The sequence below is a fragment of the Chelonia mydas genome, chromosome 1 (genome assembly GCF_015237465.2).
Source record: "Chelonia mydas isolate rCheMyd1 chromosome 1, rCheMyd1.pri.v2, whole genome shotgun sequence".
In the NCBI taxonomy this organism is placed as follows: domain Eukaryota; kingdom Metazoa; phylum Chordata; order Testudines; family Cheloniidae; genus Chelonia; species Chelonia mydas.
The window spans coordinates 232,574,536-232,594,886 of record NC_057849.1 but is presented as its reverse complement, the minus strand read 5'-3'; the positions used below and the strand labels follow the sequence as shown (position 1 = coordinate 232,594,886).

General features: G+C 39.5%; 1 protein-coding gene across 1 annotated transcript in view; it reads left to right on the top strand.

Annotated features, from left to right (window-relative positions):
• PDE3A (phosphodiesterase 3A) overlaps positions 1 to 18,940 on the top strand; it is a 359,524-nt gene extending 340,584 nt beyond the window's left edge. Inside the window, exons 15-16 of the mRNA XM_037915985.2 lie at positions 3,339 to 3,579; positions 8,964 to 18,940. Of these exons, the coding sequence (XP_037771913.1) occupies positions 3,339 to 3,579; positions 8,964 to 9,208 (486 nt within the window). The 3' untranslated portion in view covers positions 9,209 to 18,940. The remainder of the gene's footprint in view (positions 1 to 3,338; positions 3,580 to 8,963) is intronic.
• The last annotated feature ends 1,411 nt before the right edge of the window (positions 18,941 to 20,351 follow it).

The following is a 20,351-nucleotide window of genomic DNA, read 5'->3' as shown; positions in this document are numbered from 1 at the left end:
TTGGTGTGTGGGTGCTGGTGAGTATTTGCTTCACGTTGGGGGGCTGTCTGTGAGCAAGGACTGGCCTGTCTCCCAAGATCTGTGAGAGTGATGGGTCTTCCTTCAGGATAGGTTGTAGATCCTTGATGATGCATTGGAGAGGTTTTAGTTGAGGGCTGAAGGTGATGGCTAGTAGCGTTCTGTTATTTTCTTTGTTGGGCCTGTCCTGTAGTAGGTGACTTCTGGGTACTCTTCTGGCTCTGTCAATCTGTTTCTTCACTTCAGCTGTTGGGTATTGTAGTTGTAAGAATGCTTGATAGAGATCTTGTAGGTGTTTGCCTCTGTCTGAGGGGTTGGAGCAAATGCGGTTGTATCGTAGAGCTTGGCTATATACAATGGATCGTATGGTGTGGTCTGGATGAAAGCTGGAGTCATGTAGGTAGGAATAGCGGTCAGTAGGTTTCCGGTATAGGGTGGTGTTTATGTGACCGTCGCTTATTAGCACCGTAGTGTCCAGGAAGTGGATCTCTTGTGTGGACTGGTCCAGGCTGAGGCTGATGGTGGGATGGAAATTGTTGAAATCATGGTGGAATTCCTCAAGGGCTTCTTTTCCATGGGTCCAGATGATGAAGATGTCATCAATGTAGTGCAAGTAGAGTAGGGGCATTAGGGGACGAGAGCTGAGGAAGGATCTACAACCTATCCTGAAGGACGACCAATCACTCTCACAGATCTTGGGAGACAGGCCAGTCCTTGCTTACAGACAGCCCCCCAACCTGAAGCAAATACTCACCAGCAACCACACACCACACAACAAAACCACTAACCCAGGAACCTATCCTTGCAACAAAGCCCGTTGCCAACTGTGTCCACATATCTATTCAGGGGACACCCTCATAGGGCCTAATCACATCAGCCACACTATCAGAGGCTCGTTCATCTGCACATCTACCAATGTGATACATGCCATCATGTGCCAGCAATGCCCCTCTGCCATGTACATTGGTCAAACTGGACAGTCTCTACATAAAAGAATAAATGGACACAAATCAGACGTCAAGAACTATAACATTCAAAAACCAGTCGGAGAACACTTCAATCTCTCTGGTCACTCGATTACAGACCTAAAAGTTGCAATTCTTCAACAAAAAAACTTCAAAAACAGACTCCAACGAGAGACTGCTGAATTGGAATTAATTTGCAAACTAGATACAATTAACTTGGGATTGAATAGAGACTGGGAGTGGATGGGTCATTACACAAAGTAAAACTATTTCCCCATGTTTATTTCCCTCCCACCCCCCACTGTTCCTCAGACGTTCTTGTCAACTGCTGGAAATGGCCCACCTTGATTATCACTACAAAAGGTTCCTGCCCCCCCTCCTGCTGGTAATAGCTCACCCTAAGTGATCACTCTCGTTACAGTGTGTATGGTAACACCCATTGTTTCATGTTCTCTATGTATATAAATCTCCCCACTGTATTTTCCACTGAATGCATCCGATGAAGTGAGCTGTAGCTCATGAAAGCTTATGCTCAAATAAATTGGTTAGTCTCTAAGGTGCCACAAGTCCTCCTTTTCTTTTTGCGAATACAGACTAACACGGTTACTACTCTGAAACCTGTCATTTTTGAAGGGAAGAATTATAAGGGATACACCAGTCTCCCCAAAGTAGGTTTGCTAGAAAAATGGATTGCAAATGTACAATGTAGTTCAGCATATGCCATGAAAATTGGGAGCCATTCTTGACAGCACTCCTCTCCATTAAAAAACAGAAGTGTCCCAGGCTTTGAAGAATTACATCTCTGTACAAATTCTAAGTGTTATCAAAAAGTAATTGTATTTAAATTTAGAAAAACACACACAATATGGTTGCAGTATGTTTAATAGGTTTTCTCCATGTACTCAATGTTGATATTTAAAGAAAGACCAGTTAGACATGTGTGTTGTTTCCAGCTGTAAATCAAGCTCATAATCAAGCTTGAAAGAATTACATGTTAAACTTTTCATCAGTTGACTTTCTTCCCACCATTGACAACTTCTTCACATGAAATCTGAGATGTCATGCTGTGAAGGAGAGAGAACTGCCATCTCTGGTTAATCCACTTGTTATCTCAGGAATGTGCACACACTTTGGTTTTGAGATAATGATGGGAGTGGGGAGATCAAATATTTGATAGCTGAGCACTGAACTATGTGTACCTTGTTAGGAAATGCAGAAAAGCTGGAAGTGAGGCATTCATCAAAGTTTAACTGTTTACTCTTTGTGTTTCCCTTTTCTCAAAAGGGAGATGATTCAGTTAACCATATCTTGGATTCTCAGAGAAACTAGGCACCTGGAAACAAATTCAACATGTATATAATGTCTTAGAAATTGACTGTGGATCTTCAATAATGTTCATGAACTGATTATTTCTCAAATGTAGGTCTCCGCTGTCTAGTCACATCAGTGTGCATAACAAGTCACATGCATTATCAATTATTCTTTTATTATAGGACCAAATCCTATAGTAAAGGAATTTTGCTGCACTAGGAATGACTGAAAAAGAACTTGAGTGTTTGGCTCATACAATTGATCTTGCTAGAAAACTAACTCTTCCATCAGAGCACCGGAGGGGGGGGGCCTCCTCTCTTTCTCTCCCCCCCTTTCGCTCCCCCAAAAGAAATGTAGCAAAGGGACATGTGCGGAGGATCTTGCATTTTTGAATGATCCTACATTGGCACATTCATTACAACATTCCCAAGGAAATGAGTGACTATGGCCTGAAGCTCGGCAGGTCAAAGAAACACAAAAGTAGAGTCGCCCAGCTTATTATAATGAAAGAAAGGCAAAATTCATAAGAAAATTAGTTTGACAAGCCAACCCTTGCTCTGAAAAGGTAAATCCTGTCCCCTTGTGAATAAGGTGGCTAGTTGCTAACAAGCTAATAATGATGATAAAAATCACAAATGATTTGCTTACATGATGCAGGGGAAAAAACAGTATGGAGAAAGGTGATTTTATTTTCAAGCTTCCAAGATGGCAATGTAAACTACAGGACTGGAAGGTGGGCATTACTTTAGGAAGTCCTCATACAGCATGCTTTGTAAATTCAGGATATTCTTTATAGCAGATTATTCTTGTGTTTGAGCTCCAGAATGGTGTATAGTAGTTTTTATATGAAGGCTGAATTGATGCCATGCTACCTTTTCGTGCTGGTCTGCTATAAAAAGTGATATGGTGAAAGGAGATGGCTCCACAGCAGAATATTTTTCTTCTGATGTTTGTAATTGCCTTTGATGCTTCCCTCCACTTTCTCCCCCCATATCCATGTAATTAATGTATCACACAGAAGTAACAAATTTTTGTCATCTCTAGGGTGATGAAGAGGCGAGCCTTGGCCTTCCTATAAGTCCTTTCATGGATCGCTCAGCACCCCAATTGGCACACCTTCAGGAATCCTTCATTTCCCACATTGTGGGTCCACTATGTAATTCCTATGACTCAGCAGGGCTGATGCCAGGGAAATGGGTGGAAGATAGCGATGAGTCGGGAGATACTGATGAGCAGGAAGAGGAAGAAACAGCAGAAATGGAAACGTGTGAAAATTCCGAGTCAAGTATGTTGTTTGCACTCTATATCTTTCAGTGGGGCTGATTTCATTTCATGGGCTACCCTTCAGCAAAAGTTAACGATCCCCTGTATGAAAGCTTAAAGAGTTTCTCCTGGTCAGCCATAACCTGAATTTCTCTGGAACTGGACTAGCTGAACTGTCCCCTAAGCGGTTTAACAGGTAGCCACACATTTTGGGAGTGGAGAAGCTTCTAAAGACTTCACAGACAACGCTTCTAGTAGGTCGTTAGGTTGCCTGTCCTGCATCTGCAATTTTTAGACTGTTTCATGGATGGTTTTTAAAGGACTATAATTTTTTCTCCAATGGAAGGTGTGGGTGTGACAAGATCTTCATCTTTTTGATATGTTTTTTGTACAGTGCTTGGTACGATAGGCCCCAGTTCCCTGATTGGGACCTGTAGATGCTACCACAATATAAATATTTTTTTAATGGTGGAAATATTTGAGAACACACCTACTTGTTGAAGGGGGTCCAGTTTGCTGTATTTGTGGTAGTGCTGTGCATTGACATGTAAGAGATTTGGGTTTGTATCAGCTCCAAGGAATTTTTCATGACCCTCAAACCTCTAGCCAATCCATAAGTAATATTGATAGACTCTAAAACCCATCCAGTCCTCTGCTGAAAGCATGATTGTAGCAGTGATTGGCCTGTTGGGAGGAAGCTTTGGTAGTCTACAAGGGGGCGTGGAGGACCCTGTGAAAAAATGGTTTGAAGAGATAAGTTAATTTGTAGCCTACGTCTCTTGGCAGTTTCCCTTTAAATTAATCCAGCATCTCAGCCCTTACCACCTTTAGCCTTCCTGCCTCTCTCAGGGTCAGGGCGCCCCCTCCAGAAGCATCAGGGAGTCGATAGGCCCACTGTACATATTGTCAGGTAGCCTGCCTTATGGCTGCGTACTCACCCAAATAACAATTCAAACCTCTGAAAGAGGATTGAGCCAACTACCAGTCAGCTGGGAGCCCAGGCTTCCTGGCAGGAGTGAACAGCAATATTCTGTGGCTCAAACCCTGTGAGTGCGAGCTGAGCAATTAACAGTCTATGGCTTCAGCCTCCTGGCTGGGGCAAGTAGCAACCAGCTAGATCTCAGCAATTATAGCTGAGCAATTAAACAGTCTCCATTGACTACTTTCTGGCCTAAAGGTTAGCGCACAACCAGTCCCGCGTATGGGGTTGGGGGCTAGGGGGACCCAGGTCCACCCTAGTCCACCAGGTTCCAGCCCAGGGCACTAGAAGTGGTGGGAGATCCTGCCACAGGGTCATCAAAGAAACATGTGATCACTGCCTTGCATCCTGGCAGCACAGCCGTATCAAAGTCTTGTTTCCCTGGGCTACTTCCTACCAGTTCCTGCTGGTGCTGCTTTGTCACCGCTGGGATCTGGTTCTCAGTCTCGTGGTCAGGTGGCCCTTCCTCCAGTCCTCCCTTGGCCTTCTGTCTCCTGGGGAAGTGGTTTGCCTTTTCTTTCTGCTCCCAGTCATGGGCTTGACTGAGGGCTCAGCTCCCTGGGAGACAGGTCTGCCTCCTTCCCTGGTCCAGCCCAACTGACCTGCAGGGCCCTGTTCTTATACTTCCTGCCCACCCCTGCACTTCCTGTGGAGGGTGATGGGGTGGGGTTAGCTGCACCCACCAGGGGGACTTAACCCCCTCTGTACTGGAGGCAGACCACTCTACCTCATTACACCACCTCTTTTCTGTTCCTCCCTGTTCTGCATTCTCTTTTCCCATTTTATTGGTGTTCCTTTCCCTTCTGTTTCGCTTCCCTTTTTTGGCATCCAATCTGAGCCTTCCCCAGTTCTCCAACTCAACTTTTTACTAGGAAGGAGGACTGGATCTAGGAGAGGGAGAGGAAGCCATCAGAGTTCTAGTACAATATTACTAATATTTACTACTTGTATAGGGCTTGTCACCTAAGAATCTCAAAGTTCTTCACAAAGCAGGGTCAGTATCATTCCCATTTTGTATATGCAGAACTTATGATGTGAGAGGTTTAAGGACTTGTTTAAGGTCAAAGAGAAAGAAAGTCAATATCAGAGCTCAGAATAGAACCAGGGTCTTCTGACTTCCAGTCCAGAATTCTATCTACTAAATCATACGGCCTCTTCAACCACACGAGTGATGCCGTAACTTGTAACTAGTAAACCGCTGTTCTCATTCACTTTGAGTCCTTTTCATAAATGCATTATGTTCATATGAACATATAGAAATTGCCCTACTGGCCAGACAGGTGGGCTGGGAGTGTAGTATCCTGTTTTAGTAGTGGTCAGTACCATGTGCTACAGCGAAGATTGTTTGCAGTATTGTTGTAGCTGTGTGTGTCCTAGTATATTAGAGAGAGATGGTGGGTGAGTAATATCTTTTTGGGACCAACTTCTGTTGGTGAGAAAAACTTTTGAGCATACACAGCCCTCTTCTTTTTCAGCAGAAGATTGACAGTTATGGAATTATCTGATGAGAGGGGAAGTTTCTTCAGTTAGTGAGTCACTTATGCCCTAGAGCATTACACTTTATATCTGTTACATTTATTAAAAAATAATCCTAATTAATGTGACTGTGGGTATTGTCATTATCCATGAAATTGTCTAGACTTTTTTTGGAATTCTGTTGCTCTCTTGGCCTCAGTGACATCACATGGCAGTAAATTACACAGGTTAATTATGTATTGTGTCTTAATGTATATTAATTTTGTTGTCTTTCACTTCCATTGAATATCACTTTGTTCTTTTATGAGAAGAGGTCAGTAGAGCAACTGATTCACATTCATCTGCTATCATGCTTCCCATCTTGCTAGAATTGTTAGATCTCTCTGAAGTTCCTCATTATCTTCTGTACTCTTGATTATCGTTAATAATTTTGTGTCATCTGCAAATTGTCACATCCCTGTTTCACTCACTTTTTCAGATTATTCATAAATGTAATAAACAATACTGGTCCTGATACAAAATAATGGGATGCTGCTAACCTTTTGCCATATTGAAAAATATCCATTTATTCTTACTTTTTGTTTTCTCACTTAATTTCTATAACATGACAGTATTTTACCTCTCACCGGGTGGCTAGTTAGTTTCCTTTGTAGACTCTTGGGAGGAGCTATTCAAAGGCTTTTTGAAGGTACAAATAAATTCTTCCTACCAGTTTTCCTTTAGCCTCTATTTTGTTGGCATGCTTAAAAAACTATGACAGATTAAAGAGACACAATTTTCTTTCATGAAGGCCATATGCATTTGCAATGTTCATCCAGGAGTTTTACAAGAATTCTGTTTTAATTATCATCTCATCCAGTTTTACTGACACTGAAATGATGCTTCATAGCCTGGGCCATTCAAAATGCCTTTTTAAAATAAAGATGTCTACTGAATCTGCTACCATTCCATCCTCTGGTGTAGTTGCTGATTTCAGTGACAGATTACATATTTTTTAACAGTAATTTTAAATTCCTTAAGCAATCTAAGGTGTTATACTGTCTGGGCCTGTAGCTTGGTGTACTTCAGCATACCAGTTTGTTCCATCATCTCCTGTTTTGACACATCAGTCCCTCATCTTTAATCCCTGAAAAGTCTAAATCTAGGGTAGGTATCTCTTCAACATTCTCTACACTGATATATCCATTTACAAGATTACAAACATTGGTCAGGTATTTAGATCTGTTTTCAGTGTCATTTTGAATATTCCAGGCTCTTTCAGCACAACACAAAGGAGATCTCCTGTTATCAAAGGGATTTCTGCATCTGATTTGCCCATATATGTCAAATACTTAGAGAGAGAATTTTTTTTTACCACATTCAGGACAAGTCTAAGTGAAATACCTTTGAGAAGATGGAAAGGGGAAATTATTGTAGAAGGCCTTTCATTGTAGTCAAGGTAATTCATTAGACTGTTTTAGATAATTGGTCTTTAATAAAATTAACTAGTGTATCGTCTGACCTGCAAACAATTGATGTAGCTTAGAAACAAGAAATATTTTGTTATATCTGAACAGGTAACTTCCAACAAGTCCCGTTGTGAATTTAAAAGTTAAACTGAATCAATCCTTATTGGGTTCAAACAAAATCTCAAGCCATAACAAATGCTTTATGATCTCTGCTGAGAGCTGCAAGATTTGGGGTCACAGGAAACCTGGGATAGAATGTTCTAATATGGTGTATTGGTGGTATAGAGGTTTCTTATTTTATTAAACCTGAAAGTTTCCTACAGGGAACCAAGAGCTTTTTAATGAAGGATTGAGCTGGATTTGGGCTGCGCTGCAGTGAAAAGCTCTTTGTTTCCATTTCAAAAGCTTCAAAGACTCAACATTTTGGCTCCCGACACAGACATGCTTTAGGCCACCTGCAAACTCTCATTTACGCAAATTTATTTGGTACAAAACATTCCTGTACGTCACTCTATTTTTTTTTTTCAGTAGAATGCCTGAAGTGGTTTATTATTTAAGTTCTATAGCTGCCAGTGCCATTCTTCACGATTGGTGGAAACCTTCAGGCTTTGTGTTGAACGGAATTTTATCTATCACAACTCTCTCACCATCAGACTACAGGACTGTCTACAATCATGGGCTGTCACCCAGGGCAGGAAAAAGTTTGTGGTGCAAGTGACTCTGATGATGGGAAGTGGCAAATATAGTTTGTAGTATAATAGCAGCTTGATGCCTCAAAACTAGAAAGAAGAAAACTCCAAGGCTGAGATATTATTTGCCATAGGACTTCACTTCTCAACTGTCCAAACTCAATTGTCATAGCTATAGCAACGCTGCACTATATTGTGTGAAACCTAGATTTGGATTTTTCACTTGTTGCATCAGTGGAGCTCAAGCCCATTGCAATAGCAAGGTAACGGGTAGAGCAGATCTTTAAGAGGAAGGGATCATAGGTGCTATTTTGTTGACTAATGTATAGAACATTCATTACTTGCCTTCTCCCCTCCCATAGTTCCTTTCAGCGCATAGGTAATGCGTAAAGAAAACAAATATTTCATAGAGTGGTGACGGGTCTTAAATTGGTCAGCCTGAAGCTGGCCACATTTGCTGTCAAAAAGAGCACATAGCATGCCCAAATGAGTCAGGGGAGACGTGCACTTTGTAATATTTTTACTGGCAGTATATAATTGAGCCACTAGATGTCTTTGTGTGCTGTACAGTGTCCTGGACAGGGTGTGCTCCTTGGTAAACAAAGGACACAAAGCTGGGACTCAAACTGTGTGAAAGTTGCCTTGGTTTTTTTTTCCCTGTAGTTGTACTTTTTTAAAAAATAAACAACTTTTAATTAAGATGGACCCTTGATTCCATATATCATGACTCTTGCTCTGTCCATCCCACCCTCACCCCCTTCTCTCTCTTCCCTCCCAAGAAAACAATACAGTAATTCAGTCTAATATTTTACAGGAAAGAAAAAGTTCAAGCGGAGGAAAATCTACTGCCAGATTACTCAGCATCTGCTTCAGAACCATAAAATGTGGAAGAAAGTAATTGAAGATGAGGAAAGGATAGCTGGGACAGAAAAGCAAGGTCTAGAACAATCCACGCTGCACCAATCCTCGGAACAAATTCAGGCCATCAGGGAAGAGGAGGAGGAGAAAGGGAAACCCAAAGGGGAGGAGGAGGACACAGCTATAGAACTGAACCAATGACAATATTTTCAACAGTATTTTAAGACAGATTGACTTGTGCACAGACTCCTTTTCAAGCCAGCACAACATTTAGACACAACACTGTAGAAATATGGGATAATGCGCCTACAGCAGTTTGATTTGTTTCTCTTTCCTTTGTATGGTGAGGTACATTGTTTAAACTCCTATGCTCAAGAAGCTTTCGCACTGCAACACTGGCTTTTATAGACTTTCTTAAAGGGGCAAGGGGAGGGTGGAATTATATACATAGCTGGTCATTGCCTGCGCACTTCAGCAAAATACATGTAACGATATATTATGGTCACTGTGATATTACAGAAGAAAGTTGTCCAAGGAAATGCTGCTCCTAAAGCACATTTGCAGTTAACTGTAAGGTACCAGTTAAGTAGATTTTGCTCTTAAAGCTGAGGGATAAAAGTTCCAAAGCTTTCTCAGAATGTTAATACATCCTGCTAACATATATGTGGGGGAGAAGAGGGCGCGCACGCTTGTGTGTATTTGACTGGATGTACTATAATGTAATATAGTTTGAGTTTTTATCAGACTAGGTTTAGCACATGGCTTGTGAACAAACACAAGGCCCCAATCCTAGGAAATTTGGGTTGGTGTGGAAAGTGGAGCCCTTCGTAAGGAGCTCTGCATTTTCAGTGGCCAATGAAGCCTCCTTTTGCAGCCTGGTTGCACCACTGTCTTTCATCAGAAGCTTTGCGACTCTCACTGCTGACCTGGCTCCACTTGGCAGCACCCTGTGACTGAACTCCTAACCACCTGCCACGTTGGCACTTTCCAGACTGCCAGTGAAAGGAATGTGCTTGGAATCCATCGTACCCAAAGTGCGGGTTATTACAGGGCACACTTTGTTACTCCTCGTTAAAGAAACTGTGCCTTTGAATGAGTTAGTGGTTTCAGGGAGCACTGTGTGTGTGTGTGAGAGAGAGAGAGAGAGAGAGAGACACCATGCATGCTTGGAAATTAATCACACACTGTCGCTTCATCCCTCCCCCAGCCTTACATTTCCGTGTGTCAGTGGCCAAACACATTGTAAAATGAAGCTAAATTGTCATCTTTCAAGTGCAGCAGGAGGGGATATGTGAAGCCATGCAGTTCCTTGGGCTCCAAAGGCAATGTCTTTATGATGCTCCCACAGAAGAGTGGGGTGAGGAAACAGCTGCTTGTCCATGTTTGCTAGATGCTTGTATGCCTCAGCAGCCACCCACACCAGCTTCAGAGAGTGCCGTTTTTCAGCACAGGGTGCTGAATGGGAGCAGTTTGCAGCTGACATTCTGCTTAGATGCAGCGTACTCCATCCATACTACTTTATGTTTACGCTGGGGGGGAGGGGGGAGATCAGGCCTGTAGTAGAGCAGATCATTTTTTGTTTGTTTCTCTGTCGTTTAAGCTGTGAGCCAAACGTCTATTTAAAAGGTTGATATTCACTTTCAATATTTTATTTCATGATATTATATTTGTCAATGATTAGTTATCTAGATGTAAATATGGAGAAATTTTTATGGGTTCCTGTAGATAATGAAATCTTTAAGAAAAAGGGGGGGGAAAGGGAAATGTTTTTGTAAAGGTAATTTTTTAAAAAACAAACCATTTTTATACAGTGTAGCCATTTCCAAGCCCATCAAATAAGGTTTTGAGTAGTTGAGTAGTTATGGGAAGCCACTGGTCTACAGGAGCAAGACACTGACATATTAATGTTTGTTGTTTTGGGCTGGTAGCCTCAGCCATTACCTTGGTAATTAAGGATTTACCAGAAATCTTTTGGTCTCCAAAAAAGAATCTGAGTTCATGATCTCCCAACAAAGGTGGACGAATGATGTACGCCATTGTAAAATCTGAGCCTGCAGACCTTATTCTTCAACAGAGCTTGAGGAGGGCTGCTTGGATGAATAAGAAATACTCACGTAAGTAAAGGTTTCAGTAACAGCCCCATTCTGTTTTAACTTAAGTCTCTGATCTCTCCATTGCTCACCCCCTTGTATTTACCACCTCTTCACAGTATTTTATTGACTCATTAGTACTTCTTGGGAAATAACAGAGAACATTCTGTTTCTAAACCAGTCTGCATATGTGTTATCACTTCTGTATTTTTCTCCAATTCAGTCTGCAGTTCGGGTCTCTTTGTTTCTTGTGGGTTCATCTTCTCTTTATCTCTCCTTCCCCCTTCAAATAGTAGGAAGACACACTCCACTGTTAGTGACAGCATGATTATAGAGCATGACTTCAGGTGGAAACATCAATAGAAAGAGTTGATTAATGCTAAAAAATCAAAGATCATGATTTCATTTTTTTTAAGTAAGGGAAATTCATAATTCAAAAGCATAATTCTTCCAAAACAAAATGGAATGCCTCTCAAAGTTTTCTCCGAAGCACCAGCAGGTCTCCAACAATTCAAGCTTGCACTGTTTCGAAGTCCATTCAGTCACCTGTATCTATCACTTAATATTTTTGCACCAATTATATACCAGGTTGAAGAGCTTTCTCACAGCATTTAACACATCCTTTAATATAACTTAATAAAAATCAAACTCACAGACACTAGAATTTCACATCCCAACTGATGATGAAAACCTATGGTTTTAAGTGCACAATGATCAGAGTTGGAAATTACTTTTTTAAAAATACCAATGATAAAAAAAACCACCTTGGTGAAAACAAAAGCCAGGCTTCAAAGGTGCTAATAAATTGTACAGCTGTTATAATAAAGAGGGGAGGCATTCCAAATACAAGCCTGAATTCTGCAAATCTTTTACTCCTGCACATAATCCTGTTGGATTCCTTGTATAAGTATGGGCTACTCACCCAAGCAAGAGTGCAGAACTGGGCCTCTGAAAAAGTGTTCTTTAAAATGTACCTAGAGGAGAACTTTAAGTTATATCCTGAGGTGTCATCATTCTGGTTGCTACTCAGCAATATTAAAGTCTGTTTCCAATTCATTGAGCTTACTTCCTGTAGTGCCGGTGAGGCTGTTACAAATTACTACATTACTACACAAGCCTATTTGTGGGTGCAGTTAGACAAACTCAGGTCTTTTTAAATGAAGGAATTGCTGGCAGGCTTAGAACAGGAATGGTGAACATTATCCAAACTGTAGAGCAGGAGGCAATACTAGTGAAAGCAAAAACAGCTGGGGCTGGTTAACCTGATAATTTGCTATCTGTGGTGATGTGCAGAATTCGTAGGTATTAGTAAAACACCAGCTGCATCTAGTAACAAACCAGGTGAAATTCTTGCATGCCACATTGCTACGAGCAGAACCCGACTTTAGTAGGCAGCGTCCCACTTATAAATCTTACCCATTGTCTTTGGAATTGTGTTTCCACCAAGAAATTGTTATCAGGAAACTTCCCAGGCATGTTTTACCAGTAAAAAGTAGGCTTGTATTAGTGTGTGCATACAGTTTTGCTTTCGTTTATAGTAGATAACAAAGCAAATAGTTGATTATCCAGGGATTTATGTCCTGGTCTTGGCCCAAAAGAGAGGGAAGAACCAAAACTTTCAACCAGAAGTTTCAGCAGCCCTTTCGAAGGCCAGGCCATTTTGATTTCCTACTTTCTACAGCCCTTTGGTGTTCTGAAATCCAGATAAACCACAGCCTGGGCAATAACTTTGAAACAAAACCAAGTAAATTGCATTGCATCAGCAGTGTTCAGTTTTCAGGTAGAATATCAATGAATGTTTAAAGTGTTGATATGAGATTCCAGTATGTACAGTATACAAATTATTTGTTTAATACTGAGGAAACCAAAGACCTTTTCAAGAATGTTTCTCAGTAGAAATAATAATTAAAAATTACATTCTTATGGCATTCCATACTTTGGGGGAGGCAGGGCATGTCTCAAATTCTACATTCTTGTTAAAAAGAGAGTGAGAATAGGTTATGACTTCCAATATTAAATCAGAACCCTCATTCCCTTGTTAAATTTGTTTTCTCCATTGTAATCACTAACTGATTTAGCAGTCTGGGCAGCCACCATTGTGAAGAGAAGTACACTGAATGGCCTTGTATGAATTACATGGCAAGCCTTTCTTTTCTCCATCTTCTGGTTATGCTATCCAGCCAGTTGCTGCTGGTTCATCCTTACTGATTTTAAATCTGGTTTGTGGGTCAGCAGACATGTATTTTGTATTCCTCCCCCAACACACAGAAAATAGAGATTAGATAAAAACCCAGAACGATTTATCTTTCCGTTTGAATGGTACCTACACTGAAATCATCCCAACTTTGAACCAAAACCTTCCCATCTCTAGAAATAACCATTCTGATTGTGCCCAGATGATCGTAATCTAGGTCTAATCCTAGTGGGAACTTGACTGCACACTAAAAGTTTTGATCCAATATGCAAAACACCTATTGCCACATCTCTTGGAAAATCAGCTGCTGCCCTTGATGCAAAACCAGTGTTAGATTTTTCAGGTGATGGAAATCCAGTGGCAATCAGGGATTCCAATGTGCTCTTGAAAAGAGTTCAAATCTCTCTTTTCTGTGGGTGAGATTCGCTCTTTGCAGAAATCTTTGGAAGTCTCAGTGCACCCCCAAAGCCCTCTTTTGAGCACTTAAGTGGAGTATAGGCATTGTGCTTGCCCTCTTAGGGGTGAATTTCATCTTCTGAGAATAGCTCGTTCCCAGTGAGGATATATTTTTTGTGAATGCATTTGTTAAAATATAAAGACTAAATGCTGTAGTCCTTACTCAGAAGAAATTCTGATTGTCATCAATGGACAAAATCCTGAGACTGCATCATTTCGGCGGTTCATCGGGAATTTTGCCCAACTAAGGGCTTAAGGTAGCAATTTTCAGAAGTGTCCAAGTGGCTTAGAAGCTTAATAACCAGAATTTCAAAGGTATTTAGGCATCTAATAAGATTTTCAAAGGCACATAAGCAGCTTAGGTGCCGAACTCTCATCAATTTCAATGGAAAACAGGCATCTATCTCATTTAGGCTTTTTTGAAAATCCCACAAGATGCTTGTTTGCATCTTTGGGTGCCTAAATACCTTTGAAAACCTGACCCCAAAGCCCATTTTCAAAAGTGACTTAGGCGCTTATGTCCCATTCACTTTCAATGAGATTTACGCCCTTAAGTGTTTGTGACCTTCTGAAAATGGGACTTCAGAACCTATGCCACATTAGTCAATTTTTAAAAATTTTTACCCTTATAAAAAATTGAGTGAAGATTTTCAGTTTGCCCCAAAAATATGAATGAAGCCATTAATAGGTATAAATAGTAATTGCTTGCCCTGCCTTACTCTGAATAGGGCCTTAACCTGCACCACTGACGTCAATAAGAGCTTTGTTATTGACGTCAGTGGGCAAAGAATATAGTGCCACTGATTTCCCCAGGACTGCTCGAGAAGTAAGATGCTAGTCAACATGAATGTGGTTGGCAGAATCGGGCTGTGAGTGAGTCAGTAGCCAGATTAAAGTACAGGGCAGCTTGCCAGCTCAGACCACACTTTACATTCTTGTAACAAAGTAAGATGCAAGCTGAGGTGCAACTGTGCTTTGATTCATCCTAGATATTAACAATGAAATAGAAACTATGCAGGAAAGTTTGGTTTACACTGGGATGAAACAAAAAGACAGTTGGCAACTACTATGCTTCCTTCCCTCCAGTGAAGAAGAGACATTTGACAATTTTTTGGCATAAATTTGGTGGCTGGATATTACTAGTATTTTTTTGCCCTGTGCATATTGGTGGGGTTGAGATGCACATACGTTCTGTAACTAAGCATAAAGGTTTCTGTTCAAGTGTGAGTGATGTGAGACAAGAATTACTTGAACGTTTTTATGATACATTGATGGAAAAATAAATTGGCTCCAAGGCATGCAAATGGTTTTATCTACAGCCAAGCGTGTACCTTTTTGTTGCAGCAGAGAACAGTCTATACAGTGCAACTAGGGGCTGAGCACCAAGAGTCATTCAGTCTTTCCAGCCTTGGATTGGGATATTTGCCTGAAAACTTGGGTGTCCCCCAGCTGGCAGCATAGTATTGACGTAATTAGTCCCAAAGTTGATGGGATTTTAAACATAGGTGGAGACTGTTAAATTGGCAACCCCTAGGAAAGAAAGGAAACCTAGTCAAGTTCCAAATAGACTTTATACAATGCAGCTGGGTTTTACTTTTCATTCAAAACAGGGAGTAATCCTTTGGAGAGAATCAAGCATTGGGTTTCAAGTAGTACTGTTTGACAGTCAGTCAAACATCAACAAATCGCTAGAGACGATTTTTCCCCCTCCCTCCCTCAAACTTAGAAGGAGTAATCCTCCTTTACATTTTTGTAATGAACCCACAAATGTAGGAGCCTTTTGACATCTGAGTTATCACTCTTTACAGATTTGCTGGCAGCATTTGTCAAAGAACCAGGCAATCTGAAGGAGACGGGGTTGGGGGGAAGAGGAGATATCATTTTTTGGTGTTTTTTGGACAGTATCCATCCCTCCGTAAGAAAATAAATTGAAATAATCATAGGCCTTGTACAGTAGTCAGCCTTAAAAATGTGCCAATTTATCTTCGACAAATAGAGATGGTTACCACTGTATTTGTGGTATTTCTTATACTTAAGCTTGGCAAAAATTGATGTTTGTTTATTTATAGTATTGATGTTTATTTTTAAGCATATTTTTAGATTTTTATCCACTTAAATTTTCTCAGTTTGTAAAGTTATAGGGGAAATCAAGCAATAATTATTTAATGACAGTAACACCGAGATTCAAAATGTTAAAGTATTATAACTGTTAAAACACAAATTAACATCATACGTCAAAATACATAAAGTAAATATCCTTAAATCAAACTTTAGTAAGTTCTCAAGCAGCATTTTTCTTATCTTTCCTATCTGTACATTTTTATTATCAATAGAAATATTTTCTCATCAGTTTGTGTGTGTACAGGTGAAATCAATGTTTGCCGACATTTACTGATAAAAATCAAATCCTTCCAAGCCTACTTATCTCTAGTATCTAAAATTGGCCAGTCTTAATGGTGACCATTATAGTTGCAATCAACCAACCTTGTCCGTGGTCTCCTTGTCCACTTTTTGCGAAGTAACTTAGAGACACTGGAACTAAGTATGTAAGTCTGTTGTCAAATAAGCCTTTACTCGCTATGAGGGGAGGAAAAAAAATATATGGTGCCCATTTTAATCCATGTTTTCAAACGGCTGATCTGGGTAATTTATGTTTTCACAATTCCCAATGTATGCTTCACAAAGCAGTATGTTCATGGTGTGAAAATTGCACGGTGGGCTGTAGCTGTTGAACTGATCTCTGCCAAGCTACATGAGCAACCTGAAATGGTTCTTATGATATACAGTATGTGGGCGTCAAGACCCGCATCTAGGTAATGGTGAAAATTTTGCTGCATACAAAGTATTGCATTTTTGCATTTAAAAAACAAACTGGGAGAAACAACAGCAGTTTTGTCTTAAAACTACATCCAGATATAAAAGTAAACATGAAGCACTCTGTAATAGTCAAAGCTAAGGTGCATTTGTAAATGTAGTTGCCTTTTCGTTTCTTGGTTCAAAAAGTAAATCCAGCTGAGATCAAATAAGCAAAAAGTCCTTGTGTGGTCACAGTAAGCCATATGCATTAACTTCCACCTGTTTCAACTTCGAAAGGAAGCTATCATTGCACCTGGTAGCTGTAGGTGGCATGGGGCCAGAGTCTGGGGCTATGGACAAAAGAAATGATTTGAGGGATTTGGAAGAGGTAGGGTGTCTACACAGTAGTTGGAGAAATATCTCAGGATAGAACAGTCCAACTCTATGCCAACCTTAACTTGGTTTGTTCGTAGTATTGCTCTGAAGTAAATGGACTTAAATGTTCCATTCTTCAACAATGTCTTCCTTTACGACAATGAACACTCACAAACTATTACTTAATGTGAATTAACAGTTACAGTTTGCTTTTAAATATATATTGAAAATAGTTGAGTTTTTCCCCCAACCCTAATAGTTTTGTCCAAAATGTATAAATGAATCCATGTCTGGAATGTGAAAAACAATGAGAAAGTGGTTAATGGTTTGCCATACTTGTACATAAAGTTTTAGGTTGAAAGTCCCATCCATCTATTAATGCTTTCCCTCCTCCTCCTTTCAAGATTTCTGTCTGATCCTGAAGCATATAACTAAAATCTATATTACAGCAAAGGTTCAATTTTAAGTATTTATTAACATTAATACAGTACTACAGATTAGTATCTTAAAAGATCAAAGACAGCATTTGTAAATGTTATATAATGTCAGTGGTACTTTTATATTTTGATTTTTGTTAATATATATTTGGTCATTACTTCAAACACTCAACCTGTTTTTTTTAATCAATATAAAATGTTTGCATGAGGAAAAAAGAATCTTAAGTTCACAGTCATATTTTTAAAATTGTAATTCATACTGTAGCTTTGTTTGCTTAACTGATAACATTTTCACTGATGGATGGCAGTTTATTTTTGATAGAAAAAATATCTAGTACTAATGTTCAAACAAATATAATTTTAAATTTTTGCATCACCAAAAATACTGGAAACTAGTATCATTCAAAATGACTTAAAGAGATCATTTTCCAATATGGTTTCATCACCTGGACTATAAATGAAATCCAGTGTTACTTCTATATAATACACACACATCCAAACATGCCCTCCCAAACCACCCCATTCAATATAAAATGTTCTTCAGAATTAGTTGAATCTTGGTGAATGTAATTGAGAAATCAGCTCATCAAGGTCAAAATATTTTCTGAATGACAATTCTGGCGAGGATGATGTAGTTGAAATAGCTTGATCCTCGCTATGCTTGGGGCCAAATTCTACGAACCCTGGTACACCCAAATCTCACCTTGAAGTCAATGGAGGTATTTGGCTACAAAAAGAGTAAAAGTTTGGTCCGTTGGGGGGATGGTTAATAACTTTGGATCTTACCTTGTGAGGTGCAGACCTCAGCATCTTGAAGAATCATTCATTTTTGATGTATAATCTAATCCCTAATCAATTCTGGCTGCAAGTTTTTCAGTGAATCACAACTGTGATTTTAAATTAATCCATCCATAATGTTTTCACTTGACGGGGTAACCTATTTTTATAAGGTAATATTTGATACGTGTGTGTGTGTGTTATCTTGGGGATTCCTACGCAGCAATATTTTTAAAAAGAACTGCCAACCAAAGTGGCAATGCAGAAAAGTGCCATTTTGTGCAGGATTTGTACATGCCAATTTTTAACACAGTGTTCTTTTCACCAAGTACTACATGCATTAATTTATATTTATATATTGTCAATATTGTTGTAACCAAACTTCTCCTTTTTAAACACTTCAAGAACAAGGCCTTGTATTTTTAGGTGATGATCTTTCACAGACAGACTAATTCTTTTCCTTTCACTAGTATCTTGCACTCAAGACATGTAGCAATACTTAATATATTCCCTTCACAAGTATTTGTTAAGTGATTTAGTTAATGGCGAATAAATGTTTTGTACAAAATAGATTCTGTACAGGAAAAAAATCTTTTAGATAAACATTATTTATTTTTACTGTTTTGTAAGTTAGACACTATAATGAAGCTCCTTTTTGCCAGAATTACTGGAAGTGCCTCTTGGTAAAATGTATAATACAGTAAATATGTATTCAAAATTATTAGAAATACTTGTCACAAAATGAACAATGTGGATGTTGCAATGTGAAGACAAATGTACAACATAAATATAATTCTGTGGTATTAGACTTGTTGTGGTTCTTTTTCCTTGAACAGAGCTGAATTCAGCTACCCACCTTTCTCTGTAAGAACTGTCACACTGCAAGAGACCAATGCTCCCTCTAGGCTCTGATCCAAACCCACTGAAGTCAATGGAAAGGTTCCAATGGGTTTTGAATCAGGTCCTGAGTGACGTGTCTCATCTCCAACAGCAGCCAATGCCTTATGTTTCAGAGGAAGGTGTAACACCCCATACGTGTCTAACTGACAATACTATGCATTGGGGAAAGAGTTCTTCCTAACCCCTTTCTTATCAATATATGTCTGTTAGCATTGACTTCTTCAATAGGATTATTCACATGCTTTTAAAGTTAAGCATGTACTTCAGCAGCTTGCTGAATAGGGGGCTTAGTGCAGGTGCTGGATTTTATTTTTATAGTGGATGTCAGCATTGACCTCTATAATTTTGGTTATTTTCATTTATTATTTTAGAGCTTTCAGCAAAGTGGTTTTCAGTAGAGGGAGAAAGTCGCTACCCCAAAGAATTCACATTATAAATCTTTGACAAGGAGCAGGGAAGTGACAAACAGTTGGGAGGGAATGGGGAAAGGAAAGGCAAAGGTTACAGCAATAAGGTCACATGGATATTCAGTTTAGGCATGTGCATGTGTTTCTGTCTCCAGACTTTGAATCATTCTTGTAGCTCTTCTCTGAACCCTCTCCAATTTTTCAACAACTGTTTTAAAATGTGGACACTAGAACTGAAATCTCACCAGTGCTGTATACTAGGTAATATCACATCCCTTCTCTGACTTGATATTACCTAGTTTACATACCTAAGGATTGTGTTAGTCTTTTTAGCCACAGAATTTCACTAGAACTTATGTTCAGTTGGTTATTTACAATAGCCCCAAACTTCTATGTAGAGTCACTGTGTTCCCATCCTATGCTTGGTAGTATTAAAATATCAGTTTCCCCAACCAGTTCAGACTGCTGTGCATCAGTGACCTGGCCTCGTCAATTTTACCAGCCATGATTTTATACTTTCTTCCAGGTCAGTGAAAAAAAAATATGTAATAGCTTTTGGCTAAGAAGCAATCTATGCAATTCCTCACCAGAAATATCCCTATTCAATGATTCTCCATTGAAAATTATATTTTGAGAATTATTAGTTTTAAATCCACTTAATAAGGACCATATTGATTTTTATATGCTACTTTTAATAAGGATGTTGTACAGTACTGAGCCAAATGCCTTACAAAAATTCAGGTACATTATTTCAACACAGTTACCTTTATAAACCACACTTGTAATCTTGCCAAAGAATGATATCAAGTTTTTTTAACCTATTTGTTGAAACCATATTGTTTGGCATCCTCTCATTCTTTTATTAACGGAATTTGGTATCAATCATTCCATTATTTTGTCCAGGTTTTGTAT